Raw genomic sequence first — 17,376 nt, forward strand, 5'->3', positions numbered from 1 at the left:
TAATTTAAAAAAAGACTCCATGAAACAAATGCACATACAGCGAATAAGCCATTTTATTTTTGTCCTGTGCGCTCACAATCTCTCCTCTCTCCCTGACAGGTCACAGATCATTAAAATAAAGGTTCTAAGAGGAAAATAATTTAAAACATACACTCAGGGCTCCATTCCAACCTCCCTGCACCCAGCCACATCTCCACTACTTGTGCTTCATCTCATGCATATAAGAAAGTAAAGCCATTGAATCACAGAAGTTAAAGATGGAAGAGACCTGTTTGGTCCTAGCAAGTCCATCTCCTGCTATTCAGCATGAGATCATGGCACAGTGAATATACTAACCAAGTGCCCTAGAGTTCTCATCGTGATGCACTCTGACAAGATGCAGCTGCTTTTAAAATAGCCTGGAATACACATTTTAGACAGATGTCTTCTTTTGCAGTACTAGAATATGAAATTAGACTTCTCCAGGCTGTCCACAGCAGACCTTTGCTCTCACTTTTCATTGCAAGGTTACTTTCACTGCAGATACTGCCTCCCTCCCCAAGTCCTCCACAGGATGCACACTCTCCATTCAGTGCTATGCCCTCACACCATATGACATGCACAGGACTGGCTAGGAAAGCCATTTTGCTTTTCAGTTGCTGGTAAAGTCAGTACACGCCCAGCTGTGCTATATTGTAAATACAGCTTCTAGGATTGTCTCAGTCTTACAGACCAAGACCAGCAGCGATCAAGGCACTACCCCCACCCCCCTTCTTAAAACAAAGGAAGTCAGACCAACACCTAGGGACAGAAGAGACTCCTATAATGTGATCACACACGGGTACACTGAGTCTTTATGGCAAAGAGAACACTGAGCAGCTTTGAACATTGGGGCTTCCCTCTTTTACTCAACACAAGCGCTCTAGAGCTTATTGGGAAAACAGGGCTGAAGCCCTAAAAATCAAAGCATGGTGGAGAAACAGGAATCCTAACAGATGTCTATTTCTAATAAGTGACAAGCCCACTTCATGGGGTAGGAACCCTCCACTCCCCCTATTGTGCTCTATACCAACCAGAATTGCTACACCCCAACCCCACATACGTCTCCTTTCAGGCCATCCGGCAGCCAGTTCCCCAAGCTTCTGCAGCTGGAAAGGAACTGGTTGCAGACACGCTTTAGACCCAAGTCCACCCACCCCTTTCCACCCTGGTTCCTCAGCCAGTCAGTGGGAGAAGACAGTGTTTGCATGCAGGCTACTGCTTGCCATCATCTAACACCATGGTGCTGGCTCATTGGCAGTGACATGCTCCAAGTTTTGTGGGGGATACGTCATCACATTGGTTCTATTAACCCTTTCCAGATCCGACCCCAAAGCTGTAGCGCACATGAGGATTAACAGCTCTAGAGATGGTAAGATAAGAGCTCTCCCACTTCTCCTAGCCCCATCTAAGGTTCCTCAGACTGGAAAGAGTTAATGAAAAACACACCACTTTGTGTTTCCATGCGTGCACTGGTCTGATCTAGGAAGGGAAATTGGTTAATCTGGAATTAAGTCAGGTTTTATCACACACCAATGTCAAAACTGGTTCAGAAAAAAACAAAAACAAAAAACTACCTGAAGTCACAGAACTTTGGAAGTTCAGAAAAATGTCTCTCCTACAACTTTAAGTTCATTTGCTTAAATCTTTTTTAAAGCCAGTTCCTAAACAGTAGTTTCTCCATCTTCTGCAGATTCTCACCACCAAGGATGCCAGCTTATTCCCCATACTCAAAGGATTCCAGGTTGTAGAGGGAGCTGGGCTTGCCCAGTTCACTGTCTGTTCCTCCCCGGTCACTCCCTGACGGGAGCCATCAGAAATTCAAAGTGCAGGTCCTGCACCCTCCACGTGCAGCAGTCTCTTCCTGTACACTGACCGGCAGCAGTCATGTTTGAGAAGATATATTGGATAAGAAGGCATGAAAGTTCCTCTAGTACTTCCAGGCTCAGCCCTTCTCCAGTTTCTAACTTTAGTGAGCTCCCTCCTCCTCCCTCTGGCTCACTTCCTCCTGTCTTTTTGTTTCCTCTCCTTCCGCCTGGCCTGCTGGTCTGCCAAGGCGCGAGGTATCAAGATAACACTGCCATCGCTGGCATACTGTAGGGAGTATTGATTTGGAGAGTAGGGCTGGCCATTCTCGTCACGCAGGCGCCCAAACACTTCCTGGTACAGGTTTTGCACCTTCTGTTTCATCTGGCGAATGGACTTGAGAAATTCCACCTTCTCCCTGAGCAGTTTGGACTTGTCCCTCTGCAAGTCTCCCACATCCCGTTCTAAGTTCAGGATGGTGTCCAGTTTCCTCTTGCGGCAGTTTTGGGCAGCCATCTTATTCTTGCCCCTCCGCCTGATGTCCCGGATCAAGCTCAGCTGTGCCTCACTGAGCTGGTACTTGGAGAGAAGTTCATTGAACTCCTCCACTGGCAGGTTTATAATCTTGTCATTGGTGAAAGGGATCTTCATGGCTCTAGCTCGGTGCTCGTCCCGGCTCATCTGCTTATCCAGGAAGTCAGATTGCTTCTCCTTGCTCTCAGGTGCCATGTTGTAAGTGTGGTTGTGACCAACATGCTCCAAGTAAGGCAAGTAGCGTAGCTCGGATGGGTCTTGATAGCTCATGCGGCAGAACTTGCTGTACTCTGGTTGGTATCCAACTGCCCCTTCCGTTTCTTCGAAGTCCACATTTTCAGAGTCTGAGCTGTAGCCTACAGCTCCTTCCTCAGAAAAAGAGGAAGAAGAAGAAGAGGAGGAGGAGGAGGAAGAAGAAGAAGAGGAGGCTTCTGAGCTACTGAAAGAAGCAGGACTATGGCTAGAGTCCAAAGAAAGCCCTGAGTCAGAATCAAACTCTTCTTCCAGCTGAGAGGCTTGCACTGGGTTGAAACCTTCTTCAATAGCCAAGTCCATCAAACTGATCTCATCAAGCATGGCTTCATCTAGAAGACCCCCTAATGGATCTGGTAGTTCTGGGCCAGTTGTCTCATTGACTGTGCTATTCACCTGCGGAGGAAAGAAGATGCCACTCAAGTTGGTAGATCCAAAAGTGGTGTTGAGGCCTGTGGAGTTGTCAGGAGCCAGCTGGAGCAGGGCTGAGCTGCTAGCCATGGAGGGGCTCTCGATCTCTGAGCTGAAGAGGGAGGAGAGGTCCTGTGTGCAGCTACCCAGAGATGCCTGATGCAGGCTGACATTCTGATTGATGGGAGTGTTTGGAGCTAGACTGTAGTTAGCAGTCAGCAGGTCTCCATTTGTGCCATTATACAGGATTTCAGCAGTTGTGTTGTTCACTTCCATAGCCTGAAAGAGATTAGAAGCAGTTCAGCAAATGATCCAGCCTTGGGCACTATCCTTCTCCCCCATTTTCTATATGCACAACCACCACCAGAGGCTAAAAATAGAAGAGAGAGGAGCCTGCAGAGATCATGGGGTGAGCTAGTTCCAGCACCGCTCATGAGGTCTGGAGGATCTGGAAGATTTAAGACTCATGTTGCCAACAATAAGAAATTCCCCTCCCTCTATGTTCCCTCTCCCCACCCCAAAGACAGAGGCAGTTTTGATCTCAGCTGCTTAGAACAGCCATCAAACCACTAAAATGAACAGAAGCAGCTTGAGATGGGAAGGGCACACACCAGGTAGCGCCCTCACCTAAACATTCAGCATGTTGACATATACTTCAGCTGGCCCAAAGGGGATGAGATACCACATCCTGGGGGCATATGTATCAAGCATTTCCAATAGCAATCCTGCTCTGCACTTACACATAACTCAGGAATGCCCACAATGCCCCCCCCCCACACCCCTCTCCATCAATCCCGCTTCGGATACCCACTGGAGAGAGAAAAGGGAGCAATGGGGATCCAGACAAGTAACCACCGTAAAGCGATTAGCAAGAACTAACCTGCATTTCCATTATAGACATAAGGTCCTGCCACTGCTGCTCCAGATCGAATGGGGACTCTGTCTCCGTCAGAAGAGGAGACAGGAGGCCGCTCTGGATAACAGAGGACTCGCTTTCACTAGGCACAGCTTCGTTTAGGTGGGTGGCATCCGCAGCTGGAAACTAAATACAAAGCAGTGTTCGTCCACATCTGGTCTGCCGAGGAGAGGCAGGTCAGCAAAGCCCTGAATGCCTTTCAGGCTCCACAAAAAGGAACTGCTTTTGTTTTATTCAGACTGAGAACTAGCTGCTGTTATTCCCCTACAGTTCACTGCGGACTAATTAGAAACAAAGTCAGAAGCCCTTAATTAATTGTGACCATCTTCCCCACTGGCTGCTTCACAGGAGCTGTGCCTGGAGCCTCCTTAGACAGATTAACCTAATTTACTGCCTGTTTAGTGGTCTCTGATATTTGTCTTAAATGGGAGGCAAAAGGCATCAAACCCCAAAGCACCAACAAAAAAAGGCTCTGGATCTGTCACACTTAGAAATGAGTCATGGAGAAATGGTGTTAGATGGGGTGGGATCTGAGTTACTACAGAGAATTCTTTCCTCGGTATCTGGCTGGTGAATCTTGCCCACATGCTCAGGGTTCAGCTGATCGCCATATTTGGGGTCAGGAAGGAATTTTCCTCCAGGGCAGATTGGAAGAGGCCCTGGGGGTTTTTTGCCTTCCTCTGTAGCATAGGTCACTTGCTGGAGGATTCTCTGCACCTTGAAGTCTTTAAACCATGATTTGAGGACTTCAATAGCTCAGACATAGGTGAGAGGTTTATTGCAGGAGTGGGTGGGTGAGATTCTGTGGCTTGAATTGTGCAGGAGGTCAGACTAGATAATAATAATGGTCCCTTCTGACCTTAATATCTATGAGTCTATAAGAATGCACAAGCTCACCTCAGAGTTCTCCCCAAAGGGGAAGGTGGCTTCCAGCAACCTAAGGCACTCCTCCAGCGACAGGGCCGTCTGATCCACCACGCCAGGCACCTGGGACAATGAATCATTTCAGCACAGTTTACTGAAGGGTAAGGACCTCCCTAAAGGGTAGGACACAAGTTTCTGAACCGCGGGCATCAGGGACTCAATGGCTTAGTATGTTCTACATAGAGCCCAAATATCCAGAGTCCCCCCATGCTTTTGATCAAGTTGCAATCACTATCCTGCTAGTCAAGGAGAACCTGCCATGACTTTCTGAAGCTAGTCAATACTGCTCCTAAATGGGCCAGGGGTCAAATGAACTCGTGTTCGGGTTAGTTTCACACTGACTTTTCTGCATTAGCTTCGCTGACCCCTGCTGCAGATAGAGACTCAGCTTCAAACTTCCGATAGCCTAGTAAGGATTTTGCTCAGTGCCTACTCTCTCTCTCCCGCCTTGTGCCTCATTCACGACTTCTGCAAAGAACCCAAAAGCTGAACAGGAGCCAATGACTCCCACTCCCAAACCGCTCACTGGAATAAAGCTTTGTCAACACTCAAAGAGACTCTGGCCTTGTCTTGCTCTGTGTTAGTGACCCTGGATCCTCCTGCCTATTTCCTGGCAGCAGATAATCAAGGTGCCAACAGCTTCCTGGTTATTTCCCCTAGTTCACCTCTGTGTTTGGTTCTCTCTAGCCTGGGAGAGACTGTTCTCCAGCATCGCAGCCTGTCATCCAGATGGGTCGGGTGTTCTTCATGCCCTTTCTTACTTTAACAGCCATTACCATCAGCCAGAAGGGAGGAAGAGTGTCCCCTCTAAAAATCACTCAGTGCCACCGCTAATAACAGCTAGCTGATGGTTCCCTCTCCTCCCCTGCTGGGTGGCAGACACACAAATCCCGGAACACAGCAATACACCCTGGAATGAGGGGTAAGCCCTACTCGGGGGGCTGTTACCTGTGCAGGGAAACTCTCCCCCGTCTCTCCATCAACTAGCAGGTTTCTATCCAAGGTCTCGTTCCCTCCGCTCCTCCAGCTGTCCGCGTGCTCCCTCCCATCACTCAGTTCTTTGTCCACTTCGCTCTCCTTCTGGCGATGGCTGTAGTCAAAAATCTCTCGCCCAGCGCCGAGATCAATATCCTGTCTCCACAGGATGTCAATCAAATCGATGTCCTGAAAGACAAACAAGATTTCCTTCAGCACTTGGCACCCCACCACAGAGGGAAGACCCTCTTCTCCCCTTGCCCCCCCCTTCCTGCAGCACGTCAACCTCCCCAGACAAGCACCCCTTCCACCCTACAACACAATGTCCTCATTCCACCCAGCTTCAGAGCCACCCTTCCTGTGCTACATTGCATCCCCCATACCAACACTCCCACCCACTACACCACCTTCCTTGGGCACAGTGCCCTGTCCCCACCCATCCATTAGTACTGGACACAGTTCCAACCTTCCACGATGGTTTCTTTCACATACCACCCCACCCCCACCATCCCCATCGGGGACTCCAGACACCAGTCCTTCACCCCTGCCTTGCGCAGAGGCCAGCTGCTGTGCCTCCTTTGCACAAGAGCCCATGGTCATTTTGCCCTGCTAGGTCTCTAACAGCAGCTGTACAAAGGAGCCAGGCTGGAGAAAGAACAGAACTCCATCGGAAAGCGACTTTAGCGGTCTCCTCCCTGCTCTCCATGCTACGCTGGGGCCTCCTCCCATCTCAGGGAAAAAAAGGAGTCTGCAGCTTTAACTCCTCTGGGCTGCACGATGCCGGCTGGATGGCGAGGGCCAATTGTCATGCAGGGTTGCTGCTCCATGGAGGAGCTTGCATCAGCCTGTGGTGCCATTCTCGACATTTGCATAAAGGGGTGGAGTGCGTTGGAGAGGAAAAACCCTGCATTCCCAGCCACCTGATGCAACTTGAGATCCTTGCCGCCGGCCTGCTGCCTGCTCACCACTCCTACAGACGGCCAAGATGCCAGCCGTGCCCAGCCCTTCACCTACAATGAGACAGTGCAGCCTTCCAACTGAAAGCACCCCCCCACCCTGCCGGAACTTTAACCCCATTCTGAGAACTGTCATCTTCCCTCCCTGTACAGCCCCAGGGTCCCCATGCAAAGAGTCCATGACCCTGAGTGTGACGGGAAATGCCTGCTACCACCCTCCTGCTCCCTTGCATCAACATGTTCAAGAACCCAAATGCCTCAACCCTAACCACATAATATCATGAATCTGCGAACACTTGTGTCTCTTCACAGCCACCACCACCCGCTAGCCCCTCCCTCTAATGCAAGCCTAACCCAAGGCACACCCCACCCCCCTGTGCTGGCTCAAACCTCAGGGGCTTTTAATATGACCAGGAGCCAAGACCCTACCCTAGAATTACCACCTAAGCCTGGGAAGTACAGATTCCTCCCCACCCTGCATCCCACATCACAGCACAGATGGTTTATTTTACTGAAAAATTATGGCAGTCGACTTCACAATTTATCAATGAGCCCTTAGCACCCCTCCCCCCACCTCAAAGCAAGGAGACAGGACATCTCTGCTTCCTTAAAAAGATTCTCCCCACTCTTGTGAAAAAGTCTCCCCAACAGCTGCCATCACATTTGGGACTTGCAGAAACTGACAAGAGGAATCCACAATAGCCTCCCGCCCCGAATCCAAGAAACAACCAGAGCCCCCTAGACATCAGCCTCTTGTGAGGTCAATGTCACCCTACACAATGTCTAAAGTATTTAGGCTCTACACTCCACAGTATCCCAAATGCTACCGTGAAACCATCCCCTGACCCCTATTTCTGCCCTGAGCATTCACTATCACACCCTCCCCAAAGACCAGTCCCCCCAGGCCCAAATGTCACTCAGCAAGGACCCTTTCTCTGACTACCCCAGCTATCTTGTGCTCTGATCATATATCTGTCTCCTTGAGACAGACTTCCTAGGTCTCTCCCCACCGTCTCTGCCTCGCCTGGAGCAGCACACTACGCTGGGACAATAAAAGGGTTAAGGTAAGGGATACCTTTTTCATGTCCCCAGCTGCTGCTCATGGAGCTGTCCCTGCAGATCATGGTCTATGTGGGGCGCATTCCAGGCAGGCAGAGCTGTGAGACCCGGGCACGGTGCCGCACAGACATCTCCGAGTTCAGTAACGGAGCTTTTTTTGGCAGGCCGGACCCCGGGTTGTTTGGAAGCCCCCCTAACAGCATGTGATCCACAGGTGCTGCGTGCCAGCCAGCCCTCCGCCCCCTCCTCCTTCCCTGAGCCACAGCTCCAATAATGGGCCCCGCTTGTTGCTTAGGCAGGAGTGAGACCGAATCCCCACCCCCTGCTCATGGCCGAGGCTGCAGCGAGATGGAATCCCCACCCCATGCTCAGCGCTCAGGCTGCAGCGAGACTCGATTCCACCCCCCCCCCCGCCCCCTGTTACCTAGGCTGCGGCGAGAGCCAATCCCCTCCCCCAGGTCACCGCGGAGGATGCGGAGGGAGCCAGTCTCCTCCCTCCGCTTGTTACCTAGGCTGCGGCAGAGCCAATCCCATGCCCCGGGTCACTGGTGAGGATGCGGAGGGAGCCAGTCTCCTCCCCCCCCTCCCGCCCGCGCTCGTCACCTAGGCTGCGGCGAGAGCCCGGCTCCTCCCCCCGCCCCTTGGGCTCAGCTGCTCGGGCCTGTGTCTCCTTGAGGAGACGCTCCCAAGCCAGGGCGCCCCACCCACCGCTGCCTGGGATGGTGCAGTGGGGTGGGGGGGAGGGGGGCAGCGAAGCGTCAGAGGGATCTCTCTCCCGGGACACTTACAGCGTGCTCCAGGCAGTGACACCCCACAGGAGGCCTGGCCTGGGCCGCCAGGAGCTTGGGCCGAATGGCACCTTTGCCAGGATTCTTTATATTCGCCCGGGAGGTTCCCAGCAGCTCGGCTCCCCCCTTTGTCACAGGCAAAGTCTCCCACCCGCCCCGTCCCGGTTTATCCAGGCCGGAGAGGGGACCCAGCTTTGCTGTGGCAGGGCCCCACATCCTGCGAGACCAGAGCCCACTAGGAAACAGGCACCTGGCCTCCCCTACCATAAGGGGGGGAAATAGGTCAGAACCAGAGACAGGGTGTCTGTGTCACCTGCACATGTGCAGTGATGTCACAGGGAGATTGGGGAGGATTTGCACATCATATTTACATGCCGGATGAGAGCATGAGCCTTGCTACTGAGTAGGTCATGGACCTGCACCCATCATTCCCACACCAGCAGGAGGGGAGGGAGTTAGAAATAGGAACTGTTATACCAGTCAGACCAGTAGTCTATCTAGTCCAGTGCACTATATCCCCAGTTGTGGCCAGTAACAGATTCTTCAGGAAGGTGCTTGAGTCCTCTCATTGTACAATTATGGAGTAAGCTGCCCATAAGAGACGTTTCTGCCTAACCCTTGGCAGTTAGCATTTGGCTTATGCTCTGAAGCAAGAGGTGTTTATCCTTTATATCAGTGGCTCTCACCCTTTCCAGACTACTGTAGCCTTTTCAGGAGTCTGACTTGTCTTGTATACCCCTAGTGTCACCTCACTTAAAAACTACTTGCTTACAAAATCAGACATAAAAATACAAAAGTGTCACAGCGCACTGTTACTGAAAAATTACGGACTCATTTTTACCATAAAATTATAAAATAAATCCACTGGAATATAAATATTGTACTTACATTTCAATGTATAGTATATAGAACAGTATAAACAAGTCATTGTGTGTATGAAATTTTAGTTTGTACTGACTTTGCTAGTGCTTTTTATGTAGCCTGTTGTAAAAAAAATGAGGCCAAAAAATAGATGTGTTGATGTACCCCATGGAAGACCTCTGCATACCACCAAGGGTTCATGTACTCCTGATTGAGATCCACGGCTTTATAGCTTTTGGCCTAATAACTGTGGATGTTCTCATTTTCTATATAAAGGTCTAATCCTTTTTTTGATCCTGTTTAGTTTTGGCCTCACTGATATCTTGGGGCAGTGAGTTCCACAAGTTAATTATGTGTTGTGTAAACTGTTTTATCGGTTTTTAATTTGCTGCTGTTCAATTTCACTGACTATCCCCTTGTTCTTGCATTATAGGTAGGGCTGCAGATTTGTCACAGCATTTAATTAAAGAAAAAAAAATCACAGAGCAAGCCGTCATGGTACATTTCATAAGAGTCACAGGTTCAGTGACTGCTCTGTAACCTTTGAGCAAAAATGCCCTGAAAAAAAGAGGGGGCACTGACCACGCACAATAGAACCTTCCGCACCAGCTCGTCCAGAGGGGGGAGAAAGGCTGGAGACAGAGCCTGCCCCGCATGGATCCCAGGGAAGGGCAGCTCCCGGAGTTGAGATGGAGCATACCCTGCACTCACCTCTGGCCTAAGTTGCTCCTGCATCCCATGAGGCTGGGCCCAGCACCATGTTCTGGGTATTGCAACCTGGCATGCCAGGTCACAGCACTGCGTAGGTTTGACCTATCCCCCTCCATCATGACAAAGGGGCATCTTAGCTAAATCTGATTTGTGTTGTAACCTCACACTCCTGATCGTAATGCCCCGAGAAGGGAGCTGGGCCCAGCCCTGTGGGGTGAGTCATGGACACAAACACACACACACACCACACACACACACACACACACACACAGGATGCCACAGGTAACAGGAAAATCAGGCTATCCTTGACTTTTTTCCCTGCTGACACAAACCTGCAGCTTTAGTTATGGCAAAGAGGGAGAGGATAAACAAGAGTGCCCAGTTCACCTTCTCTATATTATTATTTATTTATTTTCTCTCCCCCCCTCCCCCTTTGTCTCCTCTCTAAACTTAAGTCCTAACCTTTTCAATCTCTTTATGATATTCTGTACAAGTTTCAAATCATTTTAGCTCCATGTCTGGATCCCTTCTGTTTCTGCTATGTCCCTTAGTTATCACAGCCCCACCCCCAGCTTTATGTACAGTCTGTCCTGGCTCCCCGTGGAGCTTGAGGGAAAAGTCTTGCACATCCAAAATGCTCATCTTGAAATATCCACTTACTGATCCGTATCTGACCCAAGTCATAACATCTTGATTGCAAGCTAAAGTCTGTAACCCCAGAGCCAACCCTCAGTACCTGCAGTCTCTGCCTTTCTCCTCTCAATACACCACTCCTTGGAGGCCTCTCAGAAGAACCAGCACTTAAAGTGGATGCAGTTGACAGTCTTGTGGCAAATTAGAACTCAGGACTGAGAGTTAGTAGACCTTAATTATATTTCCAGCTCCACCTCTGACTTGCTGCGTGACGATGGGCAACTCGCTGAGCCTCTCTGCGCCCTTGTTTCACCGTGTAAAATGACAATACTCGGTACGTATATTGGATTTTGCATCCATAGATCTCAAAGCACTTTAACAAAATGGATGGATGTCATTATCCCCATTTTACAGATGAGTAATTCATGAGTTACCTGTTTAATAAGGTTTTCCTCTTTGAAAGAGCTTTGACATCTACAGAAACACTTTGTAGTCAGTAAATACTATTTCAATATTTAAAAGGAAGTTCTATATAACCTTGGTCTAACATTGCACCTCCAAGTCCAAGCAGATGCTTAAATCCTCTCAACCGCCCCCCACTGCCCCCCCCCCCCCCCCAAAAAAGAGCTCCCATTATCCCTCATCTCTAAGGTTAACAGAAACTGTATGTGCTCAGCTGGTCACTTTATCTGGTTGCTGTCCCTTAGGAACTGACCATAAACAAGTCCGTTCTATGCAGACAGCCAAGTGTAAGAAGATCTTCCCCAGGTTCTAATTCCCTGTTACCAGACTACTGGTTGGAGAGGGGCTTTGTCATACTGGGATAATACCCAGCACCAGCAGTTTGTCACATGTTCCACTTGCTGGTTATTTTTATCCTCTTGTTGTGGAAACGTTATAGGGACATCACAATCCACAGGGCCAGTCTTTCCAAAGATCAGCCAACAGGACAACAATTCCCTCCCCCATGCTGTGCTGGAGAAGAGGAAAAACCCCAGACAAGAGACACTGAGGACAAAAAAACCCAAAACATTGCCCTTGGGATTCTAGAATAGCAAAACAACAAGAAAGAGCAAGCACTGGGATGCTCCTGAATATAACCCTCACCAGGATACACCAGCATTAGTATGTTTACAGAACAGGTTAGTAAGTCAAATTCCAAGTCAGAACCATCCTCAAAGCTAATCAGAACAATGGAACAGAGTGTCTTGCACCATACCACAGGGTGAGCTCCAGCTCCAAGATACAATGCATTTCCCCCACAGCAAGATCTGGTCTGGACCATAAAATGTTGCCACCCTATTCAGATTGTAAGTGCCAGGAGAAGACCTGGGAAATGCATCTCCCCTACTTCTGCAGCTGTCTGCCTAACACTATCCTCCTGACTGCTTCCCACAGGATAACAGCAGGAGAGTCAAACCTCCAGCCAGTCTCAGGTGAATTCCAATTACAGTGTCTGCCAGGAACCGCACAGCACACACCTGACAGAAAAGCTTTTAAGTCCCTCTACATTTACCAGCCACACAGCTGAATGAGGTTCAAGGTTCCAGACAAAGAAAAATGATCATGTAGATAAATAATGCTGGGAATCAAGACTTCATGCTTTGTAGCCTCAGATCAGCCGCAAGTACAGTCTTGTCCACCCCTTGGGGAACATAGGGAGGTACGAAATGCACGTTCACCAGGAGAGGAGGGATTGGGAGGCAGGATTTCCAGCACTGCATGCCATCAGTGCCGAAAACAAACTGGGGGGGGGGGGGGGGGGGGGGGGAGAGAGGGGAAAAAAAAAAAAAATCAGGGAAGTGCCATGTCCCAAAGGAAGTCACAGCACATCTTCTGGGTGCCGGTTTAAAGAAAAACTCTACAAGGTGTGAGCCAGACTTCTTAGTGAAAAATGGAAAAGATGGGAGGAGAAAACATGCACTTGAATATGCAGATCACAGAAAGGGTTAGCAATCCCCCCTCCCAAAAAAGCAGCAATAATGATAGTCCAGACAAGTACACTTTCCAGAAGCCTTGAATCTGGATCATCCAGGAGACTCATTTGCAGCAAATCCAGTTTGAGCTGACCAGGTTTGCACCAGGGTCACTGCATCCTGCTTACGGAGACCTTACAGTTGGAATGGTATTTAATGCACAATTTTAGTTTAAAAAAAAAACAAAAACACACAGCTGAGCAGGCATTAGGAAACCACTGATACCACCAACCTACAGACCACACAAATCAGTAGTAGGATTCTTCCTACAACCCATACACTCTGCCTCCTCTCACTCCTCTAACTACCGCTTCCTAAATACCACCCCCACTTTTGATGACAAATACTGTATAAATACAAAGATCTCCAGGTACATTATCCCCATTCTAAAGAGGGTAAACCCAAGGCACAGAGAAGGCTGATCTTGTGGTGAAGCCATAGGATGGGAGTGGGAGAGCTGAATTCCTTTCCCCACACTACCACAGACCGTGTTGACCTTGGGCAAGTCACTTCAATCTGTGCCCCAGTTTCCCATTTGCAAAATGGGGGTAAGTATACACCTCTCTCACTGGACTGGTAAGAAGCTAGATTTGTGAATGCTTGTGTAAAGTGTTTTGAGATCCTCGGATGGAAGGTACCATAAATTATTGGCTTGTCCAAGGTCACACAGAAAAGTAAGTAAGTAATAGAAATGAAAATAGAAAGTACTTCTTACTCTGAGTGCCCTGCTCTAAACACTAAGGAACATTGCCAGACTTAGCTCTTAGCCTTTGTTCCTTCCCCTAGCAGATACCTTTTCCAGTGGATAGGGGAAGGGTCTCATATTCAAGTAAGCTATACTCCATGCAGGATTCCAGTGGCAAGATTATGCCATTCAGTAGATTATCAGATCTGAAGCAAGTTTCACCTTTTTCCTCTCCTGGAACACTTTCACATCAGAGACACATTTATGCTGTTTCCTACCTGTAGCTATACTGAAATCACGTGACAGAAGTTCAAGACAGCCTCAACAGCTGCCTGCAAAATTCCCCTGCTTCTGACTCCAAAGAGCTGCCTCTAAGCTTCATCACAGGAGATTAGGGATCAGGACAGTTAGGAAATCCCCTGCCTAGTCCCCACCATACATAATGGCTTGTCTGAGCTGCACAGTTTAGGAGAGAGGCTGTAGCATCCAAGCGAACATTCTCCACTGGAATCCATCACTAAAAGCAGTACAATACAGCCACAGGGAAGCGAAGTCTGAACATGCCTTGCCAAAGAAACCTAATGGAAAGAAAGAGTAGCAGCTGCTGGGAGGTCAAACACATGACTGTGTCATAGCAACTGGGAGAATACACTCAGATGGAAAAAAAGCCACTTTCTAATTCACCATCCTCCCCACTCTCTGCTGGCAACCAAGCTGTAAACATTATTTGGACAAACTCCAGAGTCAAGTAATCTACCACTCAGGTGACTCATGGGATGCAACTGTTACCCAATACTGGGAAAGAGAAGGTGCTATTGTATCATTCCCATAAATGCAAATCTGCACTCAAACTGAGTTACTGACTAGCCACCCAATTTCAGACCAAGACACAGCACACATCAAGAGAAAGTGCCCAGAACCACCCAACCTCAATATTAAGTTCCATGCCACGTGGCTCCCAGATTAAGAGACCCGATATTCAGACTTGCTGAGTACACATGGCTCCCATTGACTTCAGCAGGAGTTGTGGAAGCTACGCAACACTCAAAGTTAAGCTCTAAACTACTCCTCTCCCACGGAAATCCGCAAACAGTTCCCTTTCTTGGGCATGTATCTTTCATAAAAGAAGGTGCTGCCTACCTCTTTGGTCAAGTCTCCATTCCCTGGAGAAGCCACTGCTCCTAGGTCTTCCAATTCTTCACCAAATCCTTGCTCAGGTCCACTCTCCCTCACGCCATTGTCAGGATTGGTCCCATCTTGCAGGCCACTGCTGTTCTCTAGGATGATGGCTGGGCTGGGCTGGGCACTGGACACAGAACCTTCAGGGTCTCTGTGCACCAACCAGGCATTTACTTCAGTGGTGGGCACCTGAAACCTGTCCAGGGCCCTCACCTGGTTGAGAAGCCTGCGTGCTGTGAAATAATAGTCCAGGTCTACACTTTTTGGATGGATGCCATATCCGTCCAAGGTGTTCCGCAGGTTGTGGAACTGGGTCTGGGTGTAAGCAGAGCTCTGGCCCAGAATGATTTCCCTCAGAGGGGGAAGCTGCGAGTTCAGGTAGGTATCCACGTCCACACGAACACCTATCAAGCTGAGTAGAATGGTGAATTGGATGAGTCCTTCAGTGAAATATTTCTTCAGAGAAAGCATTTCTGGAGGAGAAAAAAAAGCAAACATAGGTGGAAGGTTTAAAAACAAAACAAAAAAGAACACCAACCACAGCCAAGAACTAAGAGCTCAAAGTATCATAATTCACCAAGATTAAGAGTTTAAGGGAAAATTCAAAACTTCAGTTTTAGGTTCTCTTGAACAATTAGGAATTTAAAAAAAAAAAAGTCATCAGGTTACTCAGATGAGCCAAATTAATGATCTAAATCTCCAGAGGAAAGAAATTATACCCCAGTAAACAACCTCCACTCTCCCCTCCTCTTCAGAGCTATATCTATTTGATAACAGTCCACGAGGCTACATATAAACCCCACATGACTTACTGTCTCAAAAGTCCACATGCAGTCACTTCCTCTAGCCTTCCTGATTCCCCACCCTGCTTCCAGAGCGGGGTGTATTCTCTGATAGCTGGCTGCTGCTTCTCCCCCTCCTCCTCGTTTGAGAAATTGCCTGAAGAAAACTTCAAATTGAAGAGTCAAAGGTTTCCACCAAGGACGGGTTCAGCGACTACTCCAGTCCTGGCCGTTTCATCAGAAGCTGAAATATAACCAGAGAACAAACACGGTAAGAGGCTGACGAGATATCACCCTATGCATTACATATGCAGTTACTATACTAGGAAGTATCAGTTTCACCACTGTTTTCAAGCCATGTACAAAATAAAATCTATTTCTCTCGAAAGGATGGTTTGCTGACAAAATAGCCACAAACACACATAAAACAAAGGTTATCTTTTGAATCAATATTGTCTGAGTTCCCACTCCCTGCTCTATTCTTAGGCTGGTGCGTCAGCTTCCACTCTCTGGAGCAGGAATTCAGCTCTGACTCCCTTTCACTCCAGTTTTCAGAGAGATTATAATAATCCAACAGGGGCTTTCTGTGGCAAATAAGCAATAGAGAAAAACATTGCAACACACTAGGGCTTGCTACCTTCCTCTGCAGTCCTTCCTCTGCAGTCCTTTCTCCTCCGCCTGCCCATCACTCACAAGGGAACTTTAAAAACAAAAAACGTGCTTATGATGCCTTTATTCCACAATGTGACCTTCCTGAGCAATTCACCACACAGCAAGAGTCCCAACTGAGGAGACTGCAGCCCCCAATTTTGTAGCAAAATTTACCTCCACCATCTGTCCCTTCAAACACGTGTCCCAGTTCAGTGTATTTTGAGGCTGTCAAAGGGTACACCCCTATATTTCTCCTTCACCCAGCGTCCCTGTTTTGTTGTTTTTTTTTTTTAATAGATTTCAAAGGTTGCTAGGTGTGGACTCCTCATCACCTGAGGATTGTTAGTTGATAGATATCTGTTCTCAACTCCCAACATGGGCAAGAGTGGGAGAAACATTTAAATTAAACCCTAATCCCAAAATCTCAGCTGTCCCTTCTGAAACCAAGTAACCCATCAGGGCAAAACAAGCACAGTTTCAATTCTCCACCTCATCTGTTACAAGTAAACAAATAATTAGGTTTGACAGAATTCTTCTTTTACAATTTCAACAGATAGTATCAATTTTATTTCTTTTAGCACTTTTTCAATTTTTATCAATTTAAATTTTCACAGTTGTGGGAAATTATGAGGAGGACCAGACAATTATTTAGTGATAGTAGATATTGAGACGTGAGATTCAAAAAGTTAACGTTTTATAACAATTAAAATCCAAATTGTCAACATCACATATCAAAATATACAGAGTAAATATCCTTAAATCAAACTCTAATAAATTCTCAAGCATTGTCTAAGTGTTGATTATCATCCATCAAAATATTTTCTCATCCGTTTGTGTATACAGTGAAATCAATATTTACTGCATTCACCGACAAAACCCTAATTCTTCCAAGCCTACATATAATTACAGTCCAATTTTTCTAATTTATCAACTCACTCACTTGTCAGATCTCAGTTAATTAATCCAGTAGGAAAAATATTTCCTTTTGTATTGGAAAACTTTTGATTTCAGTCACTCAGAAATTGAAAGGAACAAGGAGCCCCTCCCCACCAGGTTACAGTTTCCTTCCAACCCTTTAATCCCAGCATCTAGGTCACCATGCTTTTCTGAGCTTTTTAGTCCCTCTAACAACAATTTCATCCTCACTAAATCTTCCCAAAGACACCCCACACCGCCCATGGCACATGTGGGAGCATCAGGAACTCCCCCAGTGCTGAACACTAAAGTAACATTCATGCATCCGATGGAGTGAGCTATAG

At 47.9% G+C, this 17,376-nt stretch overlaps 1 protein-coding gene across 2 annotated transcripts in view; it reads right to left on the reverse strand.

Moving 5' to 3' along the window:
- The window catches only part of NFE2L1 (nuclear factor, erythroid 2 like 1), a 35,706-nt gene that overhangs the window by 17,209 nt on the left and 1,121 nt on the right, over positions 1-17,376 (reverse strand). Inside the window, exons 2-7 of one of the 2 annotated variants that reach the window (XR_006287701.1) lie at positions 15,497-15,710; positions 14,646-15,157; positions 5,810-6,025; positions 4,835-4,924; positions 3,902-4,063; positions 1,596-3,300 (exon numbers count right to left, since the gene is read on the reverse strand). Coding sequence is in view for 1 of the 2 variants with exons in the window: in XM_037887182.2 (XP_037743110.1) it covers positions 2,017-3,300; positions 3,902-4,063; positions 4,835-4,924; positions 5,810-6,025; positions 14,646-15,155 (2,262 nt within the window). In the remaining variant the exon portion in view is untranslated. Of the gene's footprint in view, positions 1-35; positions 3,301-3,901; positions 4,064-4,834; positions 4,925-5,809; positions 6,026-14,645; positions 15,158-15,496; positions 15,711-17,376 lie in introns of those variants that run through there. The other variant, XM_037887182.2, reaches the window with a different exon arrangement.

Source organism: Chelonia mydas, chromosome 27, assembly GCF_015237465.2.
Source record: "Chelonia mydas isolate rCheMyd1 chromosome 27, rCheMyd1.pri.v2, whole genome shotgun sequence".
NCBI classification, from domain to species: domain Eukaryota; kingdom Metazoa; phylum Chordata; order Testudines; family Cheloniidae; genus Chelonia; species Chelonia mydas.